We start from the raw sequence: 14,388 nt of genomic DNA on the forward strand, positions 1-14,388 counted from the left end.
TTCACAGAAAAGTCAAGTAGAAAGTACAGAGTGTTCCCATATATCTCCTGCCCCCACATGTGCACAGCCTCTCCTACTGTTAACATTTTACATTAAGAGTGGGACATTTGTTACAGTTGATAAGCCGGCATTAGCACGACACTATCACCAAAGTCCATAGTTTACATTAGGGTTCACTGTTGGTGTGGTACAATCTTTGGGTTTGCCAAGTTAATCCCTTATTTTATAGTAAAGGAAACAAACCCCAAAAGATTGTGAAGTTGGGGTGCTTGGCTGGCTCAGTCGGTAGAGCATGCAACTCCTGGTCTCAGGGTTGTGAGTTCAAGCCCCATGTTGGGTGTCGACATTACTAAAAAAACCCAAAAAACACAAAAGATTGCGAAGTGACTTGTCCTGAATCATACTAGTGAGTGCCAGATCTGGTCCAGGAAGCAGTCCTTTCATTTCCTCTCTTTCTCTCACTCTGTGTTTAGAAAAGCTAATATTTGCACATGGTACACATTTAAAAAGTGCAAAAGGCTTTGCAGTAAAAAGTTAGTCTTCTCCCACCTATGGCTCTTCCTTAAAGGCAGTCGTTCTTTCGGATATTTCCAACTGTAATTGAACTATGACCTTGAGTAACATGCAGAAGACCAAAGGAGGTATTCTTCAAAGCTGTGGGAAATGCAAGTGTTAGACAGTACATTCAGATTCTGTGGGACAGTGTGGTGAAAACCACCTGGCCTTTAGAGTCCAACAGACCTAGTCTGGCTCTAGAGTTGACTATTAGGTGACTTAATTTAACACTTGAGTCTCAGGGATAAAACCAGGTAACTTTTGGTAGGTTCATTGTATTCTTTAGCAAATGATTTGTGCTCAGAAAACTGTCAGTTCTCTTTTGGTTTAAGGAAACTCTTTTTAAAAAGATTATTTTATGCAGTACGCTCTGAAAGCATGCTTAGTGCAAAATCCTATATTAGGTAACTTGGCTTGTCCTTTGCTTCTCACAAGTCTTAATTAAACTCAGTAAGTGCATTAGGAGTTCTGGAACATTACTATCAAAAGGATCCCTGTGATATTTTAGAAGGCAGCATTTGACGAGTTTAATCTTTAACAGGGGTAAAATCAAGTCCCAGCCTGTACTGAATTTCAATGGTAGGATTCAGTCAGCTTGATTTATGTTTCTATTTCCACACGTATACATCCCTATAAAAGATAAGGCCGTAAATTAAGAAGACAGTTCCATTTACAGCAGCATCGGCAAGTATTTAGGAATAAACGTAACATTTGCACAGGGCTGTGTATTTTACAAAGTATTTTAAATGAATTATCTTAACTGGTACTTATGCCAAAAGCTTAACGCTTGCATTATAAATGAGGAAACTGAATCCTAGGGAGGTTTAAATGTCTTATCCGTGTTCACTCACTTAATATGTGATTTGGGGCAATCATATAGGTGTCAGGAACAATATTCATACCCATTTCTGACTCCTGACTACCTGGTGTTCTTTCAGCTCTACAGTGATCTCTAAGGGATATGCCTAACAATGTAATGGAAGTCTAGTAGATGAGAAACGGAGCATGTGAGGACCGCTTTCACTTTTGTTTTGCTTTGAATCAGAAACACATGTTTGCTCGTGACACTTTTGACCATTTTGACTCCTCTGGGTTTTTCTGTTCCTTTCTAATTTAAATTTCTAGTCAGTCCTTCCAGAGAAATTCAGTCCTTTAGATATTGAAGATAGGTACTAAGCCCCAACAGTAACATCAAACCTCCTTTTGTTCAGTCTGCTCTCCCTTCCATGGCTGAAGTTCTAGGATTCTTCAGTTAATTAACATTGATTGATTAGCTTCTAGCTGCAGCTTAGACAACAAAAAAGAAAATACAGGGGGCATTGTAATTCCCCCACAAAAATAGAGCTTTTGAGAAAATAAAAAGCATTCAATGTGCTTTATTTATTCTTTCTTTGATTCAGTTAATCAGTCAGAAAAAACATTTTTTTACCAAGTACATACAAAATGCCAGCTACTCGGCTAGGTTTACAAATAACAGAAATGATTAAGAGCCAATTGCTGCCTTCAAGGAGCCCCCAGTCAGGCAAACAAAGAGTTACAAGTAGAATGTGATGGATTGTTAACAGTATCCAGAAACATGTCTTTGTTACTAGGTAAGAGTGATCTCTGAGCTTAGATGAAGGGTTGTAAGGCTTAACCACACCTCTTCTCATGGCTGGATCTGTGATAGAGAGCCAAGATGCATTCAGAAAGGAATGTGGAAATCCCTATAAAGGAATGAGGAAATCCCCAAGCTGCCAGTGGGTCATTGGTACCCGTTTCCTCCACTGATCTATTCTGAGCCATTATGATTTTCATAGATTCATACTGGTCTCTCATTTTGCCCCTCAGTCCTGTCCTACTGGAAGAGCCAAAGATAGACATGGAAGTTGAACTTTTCTTCGAAGCACCATTTCACTTACTCTCAGAGAGGCTTTTCACACCAGAGAATTGAAGATACCTTGAGAGTCTGTCTCTCCTTTCCCTGCTTCAGCTTTCCCACCTCTTGGTATTTTGTTTGGTGGTCTCTGGTCGTACAGACATCTCAAGTAACCAGAACATCTTTCACCTAATGAGGATTTCAGCTTTAAATTTCTAATTTCAGAACTTATAGAAGGGAAAGCATGTGGGGAGGATTAGAAATTTTTACATCTTGGTCAGTTTGAGTGTTGGAAAAATTTTCGGGTGGTGCAGGATTGTTTCATGTTTTCCAGCTAGTTGGTTTTCTTTTTAAACCTCTTAATGGCTAAAGTACCAGAAGGATACTGAAGGGAGTGAGCAAATTTGCAGTCAAGTCAGAGGGTGATAGATTTGCCAACCTCCTTATTCCCTAGGTAGGGAAACTGAGACTCAGATAAGTCAATTGATTTGTGATAAGTCTTGCAGCTGGTCAGTGGAAGTATTACAAACAACCCTATGTGAAATATACCCAGTAGGTATACTGCTGAGGAAAGGGAATTTCCACAGGTAGAAATAATACATGCAATGTGGGATTGTGTTTCAGAACTTGAACTCCCAAGAGTTCAAGAACCCCAGATAGCAGGAGACTACATATGAGCACAGTCCAAGGAAATTCCACAACACCTGATGTTAGAGCAGAGATGCAGGGTAGTAGGGCCCTGTCCTCCGTGGGGCAGGAACAGCCTACTGTTGTGCCCTCACTGCTTCCTCAGTCCATACTGTCACCAGCCTAGTATGAAGGACACTGGAAGGAACTCGCCCTAACAGTTGCTTCCATATATAGTATGACTTTGTTGGGAGGACTGTTGTTTTGTTTTTTTTTCCCTGGAGCAGTTGCTCATTGTCTGTGCTGTCAGCAAGACATCGCTGAATCGGTGCAGCCTCCTGTGTCCCTTTATGGGTCACTAAACTCAGATATAACTCAGTGACCTGGGGAGTCCACATGAAGTGGGAAATGACCAGATTCTACTTCGGGAGTATACTGAGAGGATAAGGTTGGATGTGAGGTCCAGACCAAACCGTTAACCTGCATATGAGTTGAGTGCCAGGCAACAGACTGGAAGGAGGGCGCTGTCCTTGGAAAGGCCGTGCTGTGGCCCTGGAGCCCCCCTGGAAGACTTGGTAGAAGACGGCTGTATAATAGAGAAGAGTCTCAGCGGGAGGAAGGGGAGGCGGTGCAGGAGCTCCTGGTGCCACTCAGGAACTCTTCTCGCAGGACTGGAGTTATTAATAGCCTGGCAGGCTGGGGCCTACTGGTTCTGAGGGGAGATGGTTGGGATAAAGGTGGTGTGGGTTAGGGACTGAAGCAATGCAAACAGGCACAGGGGGAGGTGAGTTTGGGGAGGCCATGAGTACGTGTTTCGTTCTTTTAGAAAATAATATAACATTTACCATTTTAACCATCTTAAAGTATACGATTGGCTGGCATTAAGTGCATTCACAGCGTCACACAGTCATCATCGCTGTCTAGTTCCAGAACTTTTTCATCTCCCCAAATGGAAACACCGTACCCATGAAGCAGTCAGTCCCTCTTTTCCCCTACTCCCACCCCCTTACAACCTTTACTGCTCTCTGTCTCTGGATTGTGCATGGATTTTATGTCAGGCAGACCTTTGTTCACCTTGATTCTGCCATTTACTAACAGAATACCTTGGCTCCACTAACTTTGCTTCTCTGGGCCCTAGTTTTCCACATTTTTAGAATGGGAATAAAAATGCTTAACCTGCAGGACTCTGGTGAGGATTGATTGTATGTTAAATGTTTAGCTGAATAACCTGGTTTATTCTTGAGTAGACATTGCAGTAAATGGTAGTTATTGTTTGCTTCATAAGAACAGTAACAATGTGGTTCCTTTAAATTGTATACTTCTGTAACAACTGCTTATTCACCAGAAATTCAGGTAACACAACTTAATCATCTATTGTGATAGGTGCTGAAACAGAGAGCTTCACTTTTGCCTTCTAGGCTAGTTGAAAAGGTGAGAGAGAACTATACATTCTGTGTTACAAGCTCAAAGTGCTATTGGAATTTATAGGAGGAAAGTCATTAATGGTGGTTAGATGCTTACTAAATATTTGAATTAGTGAATGAATGGATGAATAGTTGAACAGTCAAATACATAGCAGGCCTGTGGAAAAGGTAGAATGTTTGAATGGCCCATCTAAAACTTTTCAAACAACAACAACAACAACAACAACAACAACAACAACAAAGTACTATCAAGGAAGTTAGAGGAAGGTAGCTTTGGGCTCAGTATAAGGAGAAGTTTCCTCTTAATACTGGAAGGGAGATGACAATCTATAAGTGGCAAAAAGAGGCCATTTGAGTTGTTTGAGATACCACAGAGAAAACTCTTTGATCGATTTTTTTCTAAATACAAAAGCAGTACTTGTTTCTTCAGAAAAGTATGACAAGAGAACTTAAAACTTGGAGGAATTTATCAATAACAACATATACTCCTGAGAAATGGGCTCGATTGAATTCATGTTAAAATTTTAGGTGCTTTGTCTCAGTCAAGCCAGTAAATAAAGGAGAGTTAACTCCATTTGGGTTTTGTTTTTTGTATAAAAGATGCTGATAAGGAAGGATGGCTCCACAGGGATTACTTCTGGGAACACAGACCACAGAGCCAAACAATAGGCCCTTACGTGATCTGGGGAAATCAATCTCTCTCTCTCTCTCTCTCTCTCTCTCTCTCTCTCTCTCTTTTACCACTTGTAATTGATGATATCATAATTAGGCCTGCATATTACTGTGAACACTGCCATACCATGCACCCCACTGAGCTGGGTTTATGGAGATTAGATCATGCACAGGAAGCTGACTCCTTGGTTATCAAGCTCCACAGAGATGCTGGGAGGCTTAAGCAGTGTGAAAAATTAGGGTTGATTTAAAGGGACAGGATTCTCTGGAAAAGCACAGAGCGTCTTTCAGCTTGTGCCTCCATGACCTGTAGGATCCCACAAAACAACAATGATTCCTCCTTCACTTCAACACAACTTAATTAATAAATTAATTGGAACCTGATAGTGTGGACACAGATAATGATGATAAAAGGAGAAAGCTGAGGAACCGACACTCTTAATATGTGTTCCCGGAACTATGCCAGCATTTTTATCTTCCAGCTACTGTGTTAGATTCTTTAAACAGTTAGCTTATTAAAATTGTAACAGTCTCCTATGGAAAAAAAATTATAACAGTCTCCCAAGGTCAGTCTTATTTTTAAGGATGAGGAAATGGAAGCTTACAGAGGCCCTGATTTACAGAAAGAATGTTGGAAAAAAATAGTGTTTTGCTCTTCTTAATTCTTTAACTTACCTGTTTTGAATTATTATTTTTGTCATTGGTCTCCTTGTTTTATTCTTCCCGTTAGATCACAAGCAATTGAGAGAGAACAACTCTTACTCATTTTTATATTCACTACAGTGCCTAAGACCATGCTTTGATTCCAGTGGGTGTTCAAATAAAGTTTGTTGAATGCATTTGCGCTATCCTTTTTGAAGTGACAACTAAAACGTGTGACACAATTACTGTTAACAAAAATCAGCATCCTCACACACACACACTTAACCCTATAAAGTCAATGCAGAGCTAGGAGTACGTTGTAATTTCTTTTAACATTTATTGAACTGGAGAGAATAGGACATACCCATATGGCAGTTACATGTTAAGAATGACAGATCTTTTTTTTTTTTTTCAATTTTGAGAGAGACAGAGAGAGAGTGGATGTGTGCATGAGTCGAGAGGGGAGGAGAGAGAGAGAGAGAGAGAGAGAAAGAGAAAATCTCAAGCAGACTCCACATTCATTAAGGAGCCTGACGTGGGGCTCAATCCCACAACCTTGAGATCATGACCTGAGCCACAGTCAAAAGTTGGATGCGCAACCGACTGAGCCACCCAGACACACATTAGAGTGACAACTCTAGAGCAGGCCGTGTTTTTGGTTTTGGTTTTGATTTTCAAATCTAGTTTTAAGTTTTTCTGTTTGGCATTGCTTGTTAGTTCCTAAGAGCAGGCCCTTTGGTAATTAGACGGTTATTGCATAGATGAGTAATAGGCAGACTAGCGGGAGACACAAAGGTAGTCAAAAGCAGGAAAGGAAGGGGTCAGAAAATGGGTTCATTTACCCATTTTGCCTGACAGTTCTTCAGGCCGCCCATGAAAGGGCACCGCTGCAGTTCAGGCTCCCTGTGCTTCAGCCTGTCTGCCAATCTCAGATGGTTTTCTTAGTCTTAGAGCTAAAATTATTCAGTTTAGGACAACAGCGTTGCTTAAGATAAGACTCTGAGCCCTGCTAGTAGGTGTGTAGTGTTTGATTCCTGTTCCTCTGGCCTTGTGCTCACCGTGCCTCTCGCCATTTTCTTTTCCCTAGGTGTACGTGGTCGGGAACGAACCTTTGACGGTTTTAGTGGACTCCCTGCTTCCAGTCTTGGGTGTGCTCTTTTCTCTATACTGTTTCACCAAGCAAAGCGTGTCTCATATAAGGTAAACAATCTAGAGAAACTTATTTGTTTATAAATAGTGAAATCTTTCTTGTATGTCATTCTTATTCTTATTTTGAATATAAAACTTAGTGCCACTTTGTAATTGTTTTTTTTGTTGTTTGTTTCAAAATCAGGAAAGCATTTGAGGATCCTCTTATTCTGCTCATCTAGGGAAAGAACACTTTTCAGATTGCTGGGGATTGGATGTAATTTTTAGAATGGCTCTCTTCAGCCTCCGTCCTAGACATCAGAGACGAAACCCCTGTTTACATGTGTAAACATGCCCGTGTTTGATCCATGAGAAATACTGGAATTACATGTCTAGGAAGGAGGAAGTAGAGAAGGGATCATAACTACCTTGTGGGGAATGAGAAATCAAGTTGGGGAAATCTGGATCTGAACATGGCACTCTGTAATTTAGACTTGGATTTAGTATGAGTGCTGCGCAGTGTTGTTTGGAGTGAAGGGATTTCTTAATCACCCAGAAAATAATCTTTTGTATTGGAGTTTTAAGTAGGCTTCATTTTGTATCAGGTCTCTTTTTTCACAGATATTTATGTTGTTTTTTCCTCCTTTTAAGGGTTTATATCCTTTTCAAAGTCCTAGAGAATTCTGACTTTTAGTGTTTGGAAAACCCCTACAAACATTACCTTCTTCATAGGGTTATTTTATGAAGACTGTGCATGGAAGTGTCTAGCGCTGTCCCTGGAAAATAGCTGAGAGATGATTGTTGTCATCATCGTTGTTAAGTGGTGAAGGAAAGTACTCATTCTTACATATTTTTCAAAGTTCACATACTGCCTTAGACTCTAACTTTTGGTCAGCACATCACTGTAGTCCAACAGCTACAAGAGAAAACACAGTGGAGGATGGAGACTGTGAGTGTGTGCATTTGGCTTCAAATAACTGTCCATAAAATAACCTTTGTCTTAGTTTTGAAACCCAAATCCTCACAGCACTGTCATGTCCTCATCAGAGCCCGAGAAGGAATAAGTGAACGTTTATTCCCTCCTTATCCTAGCTGATTGGCACAGATGGAAGGGGCTGAGGCATCAGCAAGAGTTTGTTGGTCACCTGCTCTTGATCCACTCATAGACGGTTTTTGTCAGTGTAAACTTCTGTTCACAGGGCCTGACCCAAAGGCGATGGTACGCTTGGATTTTTTTTTTTTTAAATTATGTGGAGCTCCTGTGTCTTACCAGTGTTGCTTCTGGGGCCCAGATTAGCCAGTCACTCGTTGAATTTCAGGATATTAGATATATTCCCAAATTCACGGGAAGCATAACTTTCCAGTCCTGCACTTCAGTAGCACTAGGTGGTTGTGCCAGCATTTAGAATGCAGTGGAACCTGACAGTCTTCCTTTCTTTTTTTATGTTATCTTGTTAGATGTGTAGAGTAAGATGACAAGCTCATTTATAACTGCTTTTTCTGCCAGGTCACTTTGCCAAGAGATCTTATTATGGATTCTGGGGAAGCTAGAGAGGAAGAAGGCAATTGCCAGCCTGAAAGGATTTGCAGGATTGGACAAATCTGTGTCCTCTCTTCCTTCTCTGTGTCAGTTTAGAGCGGCCACTCAAGGTGGCATCATGATTACCGTCAAAGAGACCGTTTGGTGAGTCCACCCATCCTTTTACCCTCTCTCTTCTGATGGAATTGCACCCAAAAGGCCCTTCCCTGACTTGTCCACTAAGGGGCGCTGGTAGAACGGGAACGAGGACTTGAGGCAGCTGAGGTGCTGCTATTTATAATCGCTAAGTGAAATGTGAGTGCCTTAAATAATCCTGCAGGTTTTTTTCCCCCGGATGCCAGCTAATAGTAGGTGCAATTTGCTGGAGCCTCACAGCTCTGCCTCATAAGCCCACTTACTTCACAAAGGCTTTGCCAGTGAATCAGAGTAAAGGGCAGACACACATTTACTCTCCGCGCCGTAACGATCCAGTTCTCTTTCTGACTCTCTAAATGGTATATGTATGTTCAGAGTCAGACTTGCTCTTAAAGGAAATTGTCTGATAACTATATTCTATGTTAATTATAGGATGGGGGTTTCTTTCTTCTAGAGATCGTTTAGAAAGTGCTTAATAAATGTTAGTGGAATGGCACACAAGTATATTTTAAATTTATTTCCACTTTCTAGGTGATACGTGTAGGTATTATTACCTCTTAATATAAGTTCCTATTGACCAGAATCCATATAGTTCTTAACTGCTGGCAGCTACTCAGATTTTACATGCATTCAAAGTGTGGCTGTTTGTTATAGTGCAAATTTAATTTTTTATTCAGGGTTAACTTAGTGAAGTTATAAAACGCTCTTTCAGTATGATGGACTTGAGGAAAATGAAAAACATACATTGACTGCAAACAGAATCATCAGTACAAACACAAGCTACTTATTTCCCAAGAGCTGTTGAGCTCTAGTAGGTTTTAGAGTTGTAACTTTGCCCCTGAACTGAGTTTAAAATTTCTCAACATGTTTATTTTAAAAACACTTTGGAAGAGTTTAATCTGGGACCAATTTAGTGACTATGTAGAGAATTTTATAGTATTTGACTTATCAGTAGTTAAAGTTAATTGCTATCTTAACAAGTCTCTAGTGTATATCTTAGTGCACATATGTCAAAATTAACAGCTTTTCTTTTCATGGTAGGCAAAAGTTGAATAGGCAGTAGTGAATGAGTCTTTACTTCCAGAAGCAATGGATCCTTAACTTGGGGTTTCTCCATGGACTTGTAGCGGTCCATAGTCCCTCTGAAATTATACGCAAGAAATATTTTATGTGCGAACCTGAATTTTTTTCTGAAAATAGGGTCCATAGCTCTCATTTGATACTTAAAGACACTCCATATCTCCAAAAAGTTAGCATTCACTGTATCAGAGGTGTGTGTGTGTGTGTGTGTGTGTGTGTGTGTGTGTGTGATTTTATCTTTTGTTCTAAAGATCTTGCTTGTGGTGCTAGTCCCTTCAGGGCAGGTCAGTATCACCACTTACCTTTTCCCTATCATTCTGCTCAGAAGCCCCAGTTTAAAAGCTTTGTTTAAAGAAACACTAAAAGAGCAGCTTAGATTTCATGATCTTTTTTATTTTTATTTTTATTTTTCTGGAACTAAATATAGCTACAGTATTCAGAATGGACTGTTTACCATTGAAATTTTAAGAATAGAGCTTCTTAAGTTAATTGTTGTCATCTCTTTTTTAAAAAAGTATTTGAACATAGTACTTCATTTTGACAGGATGGTTCACAGAAGCTTAGAAGTGACACTTATCCATTTCAGCTTTTTTTTCTAACGTAAAATGTGGTGGAGATAACATGACTGATCTGAAGGATGCTGGAAGATTCTGGGATAATGTAGGAAGTAATCTTAAGCTTAGTTTATAGGTTATTCTACTAGAGGAATATAAAGGCCATGTTATTAGTGAACTGCCAAATTGGGACTTACTGCCCAATGGGATGGGGCCAAATAAACTTTAATAATTGTAGTTTTCAATGAGAAGAAGCAACATCTATCATTCTTTTCTCAGTTTGGTCTGAAAAAAAATGTTATTCCTTCTTTAATCGTAAGAGTAACATACCTTCTTTGTGTAATACAAAAAAGCATAAAGAGGAAAACAAAGTAACCACTATCCTGTTCACTGTTCACATTTTTTTAGTGTTTTGTCTTCTAGTACATCTTGTGCCTCTTTGTTTGTTTCCATGATATAGTACGATAATATTGTATCTTGGCTTTTTCACTTACCATATGAATTAAAACTAAAAGCCTTAGTACCTCATGAGAAATTTCTTGACACTTTTTGCAGAAAGCGTAACACTGCTTTTAATAACTTAGCCATATTTTATTACTTGGAAATTTGGCCTACTCAGTTTTCTGAGCCTTTATGCCTGTTCATATTTCAACTCATTGGTTCTTATTAGTTGAGACTGACTGGATCTCCCTCTGTAAGGATAGTGAAGGATAGTGTCTTTTCCTTACTGCCCATAAACCTTCAGTGGCTCATCAAAAAAATGTCTGAGTTTCTTTGAATGGCATCCAGGGCCCTCTGTGATCTGACCTTGCTTTGCAGACTTCTTTCTTTCTGTTCTTCCTCCAGAACCAGAATATCTGCATACAACCTATACTTTATTCCTTCTTGCTCTTTCAGTTTATTGAAATAATAGAATTCCTCAACATCCATCTTTTAAAAACATTTTTTTAATGTTTATTTTTGAGAGAGAAAGAGAGTGTGTGTGTGTGTGAGTGGGGGAGGGGCAGAGGGAGACACAGATTCTGAAGCAGGCTCTAGGCTCTGAGCTGTCAGCACAGAGTCTGATGTGGGGCTCGAACTCACAAACCACGAGATCATGACCTGAGCCTAAATTGGACGCTTAACTGACTTACCACCCAGGTGCCCCCTGAACATCTATCCTAAAAGCCACTTCCTTCATGAATCTTTTCCCCACTTAGCGTATGTTATGTAGGACACGGCATCCTCCCTTCTGAGAATAAATACCTTTTCAGCATGAGGAAAGAGGAAAATAATTTAACAAAGTTTTGATATCTTTCTAGTGATTTACCATACGAAGATAACATGTTACTTTAAATTTAAAAAATTTTTTTAATGTTTATTTATTTTTGAGAGAGAGACAGAAAGAGAGACAGAGCACTAGTGGGGGAGGAGCAGAGCGAGAGGAAGACACAGAATCCAAAGTGGGCTCGGGCCCTGAGCTGTCAGCACATAGCCCCACGTGGGGCTCAAACCCATGAACCATGAGGTCATGACCTGAGCCAAAGCTGGAGGCTTAACTAAGTGAGCCACCCGGGCGCCCCGATACCATGTTACTTCAGAAGATTTTTGTTGAGTTTCCAAAAAAAAATATCTCTGGGTGACACTGCCAAGATCAATCTTTCCCCATGTTGCAGCGACGAAGATGAGGATGAAGCCTTGTACCAGAAGGTGTCCTCAGAGCAGTGCCGGGTTGAGCACCTTGGGGACTTGTTATCCCACTGCCAGGAGTGTGGTTTGGCAGGTGACTTCTTCATCTTCTGCTTGCAGGTAAGAACTACGCATGGTAAGGACATGGTCAGCTTGATTTCAGGGCAATACCAGGATCCCCTTCAGATTTTCAGGGTCATTGTAATTTTACCCCTTAAATTCAGGTCCTAATCTAACAGAAATAATAAGAGGATGTAAGAGCAGTTTATTGTTTAGTAGCCTTTGGGTTGGTAAAAAGAGAAAAAAACTTACCTTCAGCAGTACACATATGATCTAACTATTTTCTGAGGTAATCTGCCCTGAGCTTTTAGAGATGACCAAAGCATAGCTATTGATCTATGAAAGGGTTAATCTTTGCTCTGTGTTGACAGTAAGAACTCTTTTGAAGTTAATAGCAGGTTTTACAGTTATGGAGTAATCCCTTATCCTTTCTGACTGTTGTTTTGTCAGATATTTGGGAAGGAGATTTAGCAGTCCTGCCTTTCTCGTTTCGTTTTGTAACCACCTGAAACCTTCTTCATGTCTGTTTGTAGTGCTGATGGTTGTGCTTCCTCTTGCTCTAATCTCTGACAGCAACTTATACCCCATATTGTACTCCTTACTTGCACTGTTTGAGACTGTAAACAGAGTGATCTCTGATTCTCTGTCCTCCCGTGTTGCCTTCTCCATTATTTTCCCTAAGTAAAGTGTCTATTCTAAGAGAATGTCTCTGGAGTTTAAGGTTGGTGTGGTTATGGGGGAATGCAAGGAGAGAATCAGGACTAACACACTCCTAGAACTTGAAGTAGGGGCCACTTTTTTGGTGCTTTTCTCAACTCCTATATTCACATTCTTTCCCCTTACCTAGCCACTCTGTGTGTGTGTGTGTGTGTGTGTGTGTGTGTGTGTGTGTGTGTATGTGTGTGTTAAGTTTATTTATTTTGAGAGAGAGGGAGGGAGAGAGAATCCCAAGGAGGCTCCACTCTCTGCACTGAGCCTGACACAGGGCTCAATCCCACGACCATGAGATCATGACCTGATCCAAAATCAAGAGCTGGACGTTCAACCGACTAAGCCACCCAGGTGTTCCTTAGCCACTCATTGTAAATAACATTCCAAGAAGATGTGTTCTTAATCGGAGAATTAAAAAAAATTGTTTAAAAACAAAAATCAAAGAGCTTTGCTATAAACCAGGGTTTCTACACCTTGATACTATTGGCATTTGGGACTGGATAATTTTTTGTTGGGAGGCGGGGGACTTCCTGTGCTTCCTTGCAGGATGTTTGGTAGCATCCCTGACCTCTATCCACTAGATGTATCACTCCCCAATTACGACATCCAAAAATGTCCTCACACATTGCTAAATGCCCCCTGGGGAGCAGAATTTCCCAGGCAGTTAGGAACCCATTGCTCTAAACTGTCAGTTACTTTGGTAAAGCATTAATTGTTAAGGAACTTAAGGTTTCCCCTTCCCAAGGAAATTGACGATGTAAAGTATAGGGGAAGAGCCTGTAAAACCCATAGCAGTGAATTGTCTATTAGTAGAGATTTAGTTCTAAATATCTTAGGGGAGAAGGTACTAAAAGCATTTAATAATCCCTAGAAAGGGTTTGGAAATGTTATTTGGCTTGAGGTCTCGGTTCAATAGGGCTAGTGGTAGACGTCATAAAAAATACTGATAAAGTAAGTCTGTCAAACTAGTTCTCTTTGTATATGTATGTTTTTTTATTATGAAGTTTAAAATTTTTTCTTTTAAACAAAGGGGTCTTTTTTTTTTTTTTTTTACAAAATGTTTATTCATTTTTGAGAGAGAGAGAGACAGAGAGAGCACTAGTGGGGGTGGGGGAAAGAGAGAGAGGAAGACACAGAATCCAAAGCAGGCTCCAGGCTCCGAGCTGTCAGCACAGAGCCCAATGCACGGCCTGAAGTCACGAACCGTGAGATCATGACCTGATCCGCAGTTGGACACGCAACCGACTGAGCCACCCAGGTGCCCCTTAAATTTTTTTTTTAATGTTTTATTTATCTTTGAGAGAGAGAGCGTGAGTGAGGGAGGGACAGAGAGAGGGAAACAGAAGATCCGAAGTGGACTCCGCTCTGACAGCAGCAAGCCCAATATGGGACTCAAAGTCATAAACCACGAGATCATGACCTGAGCCACCCAGGCACCCCTTATTATGAAGTTTTAAATCTTTATATACATGATATCATAATACACATATTATTGTACAACTTCCATTTTTCATTCAACACTGTTTTTGAGGCCTCTCTCTTTTGATTTTCATATATACCTGGTTTATTTATTTCAACTGCTACAGTATAGTAGATACAGTTTATTTATCCATTCTTTTATTCCTAGACATTTATTTGTTTCCAGATTTTCACTATTATAAATAATGCTGCAATGAACATAGACTAGATCTTTATTTTTTTTTTATTTATTTATTTTTTAACGTTTATTTATTT

The 14,388-nt window shown here is 40.1% G+C and overlaps 1 protein-coding gene across 1 annotated transcript in view; it reads left to right on the forward strand.

Moving 5' to 3' along the window:
- The window catches only part of TANGO6 (transport and golgi organization 6 homolog), a 193,116-nt gene that overhangs the window by 46,533 nt on the left and 132,195 nt on the right, over positions 1 to 14,388 (forward strand). The window contains exons 8-10 of the mRNA XM_060650333.3: positions 6,866 to 6,978; positions 8,414 to 8,590; positions 11,871 to 12,003. Coding sequence (XP_060506316.2) covers positions 6,866 to 6,978; positions 8,414 to 8,590; positions 11,871 to 12,003 — 423 coding nt within the window. The remainder of the gene's footprint in view (positions 1 to 6,865; positions 6,979 to 8,413; positions 8,591 to 11,870; positions 12,004 to 14,388) is intronic.

Source organism: Panthera onca, chromosome E2, assembly GCF_046562875.1.
Source record: "Panthera onca isolate mPanOnc1 chromosome E2, mPanOnc1 haplotype 2, whole genome shotgun sequence".
Lineage (NCBI taxonomy): Eukaryota > Metazoa > Chordata > Mammalia > Carnivora > Felidae > Panthera > Panthera onca.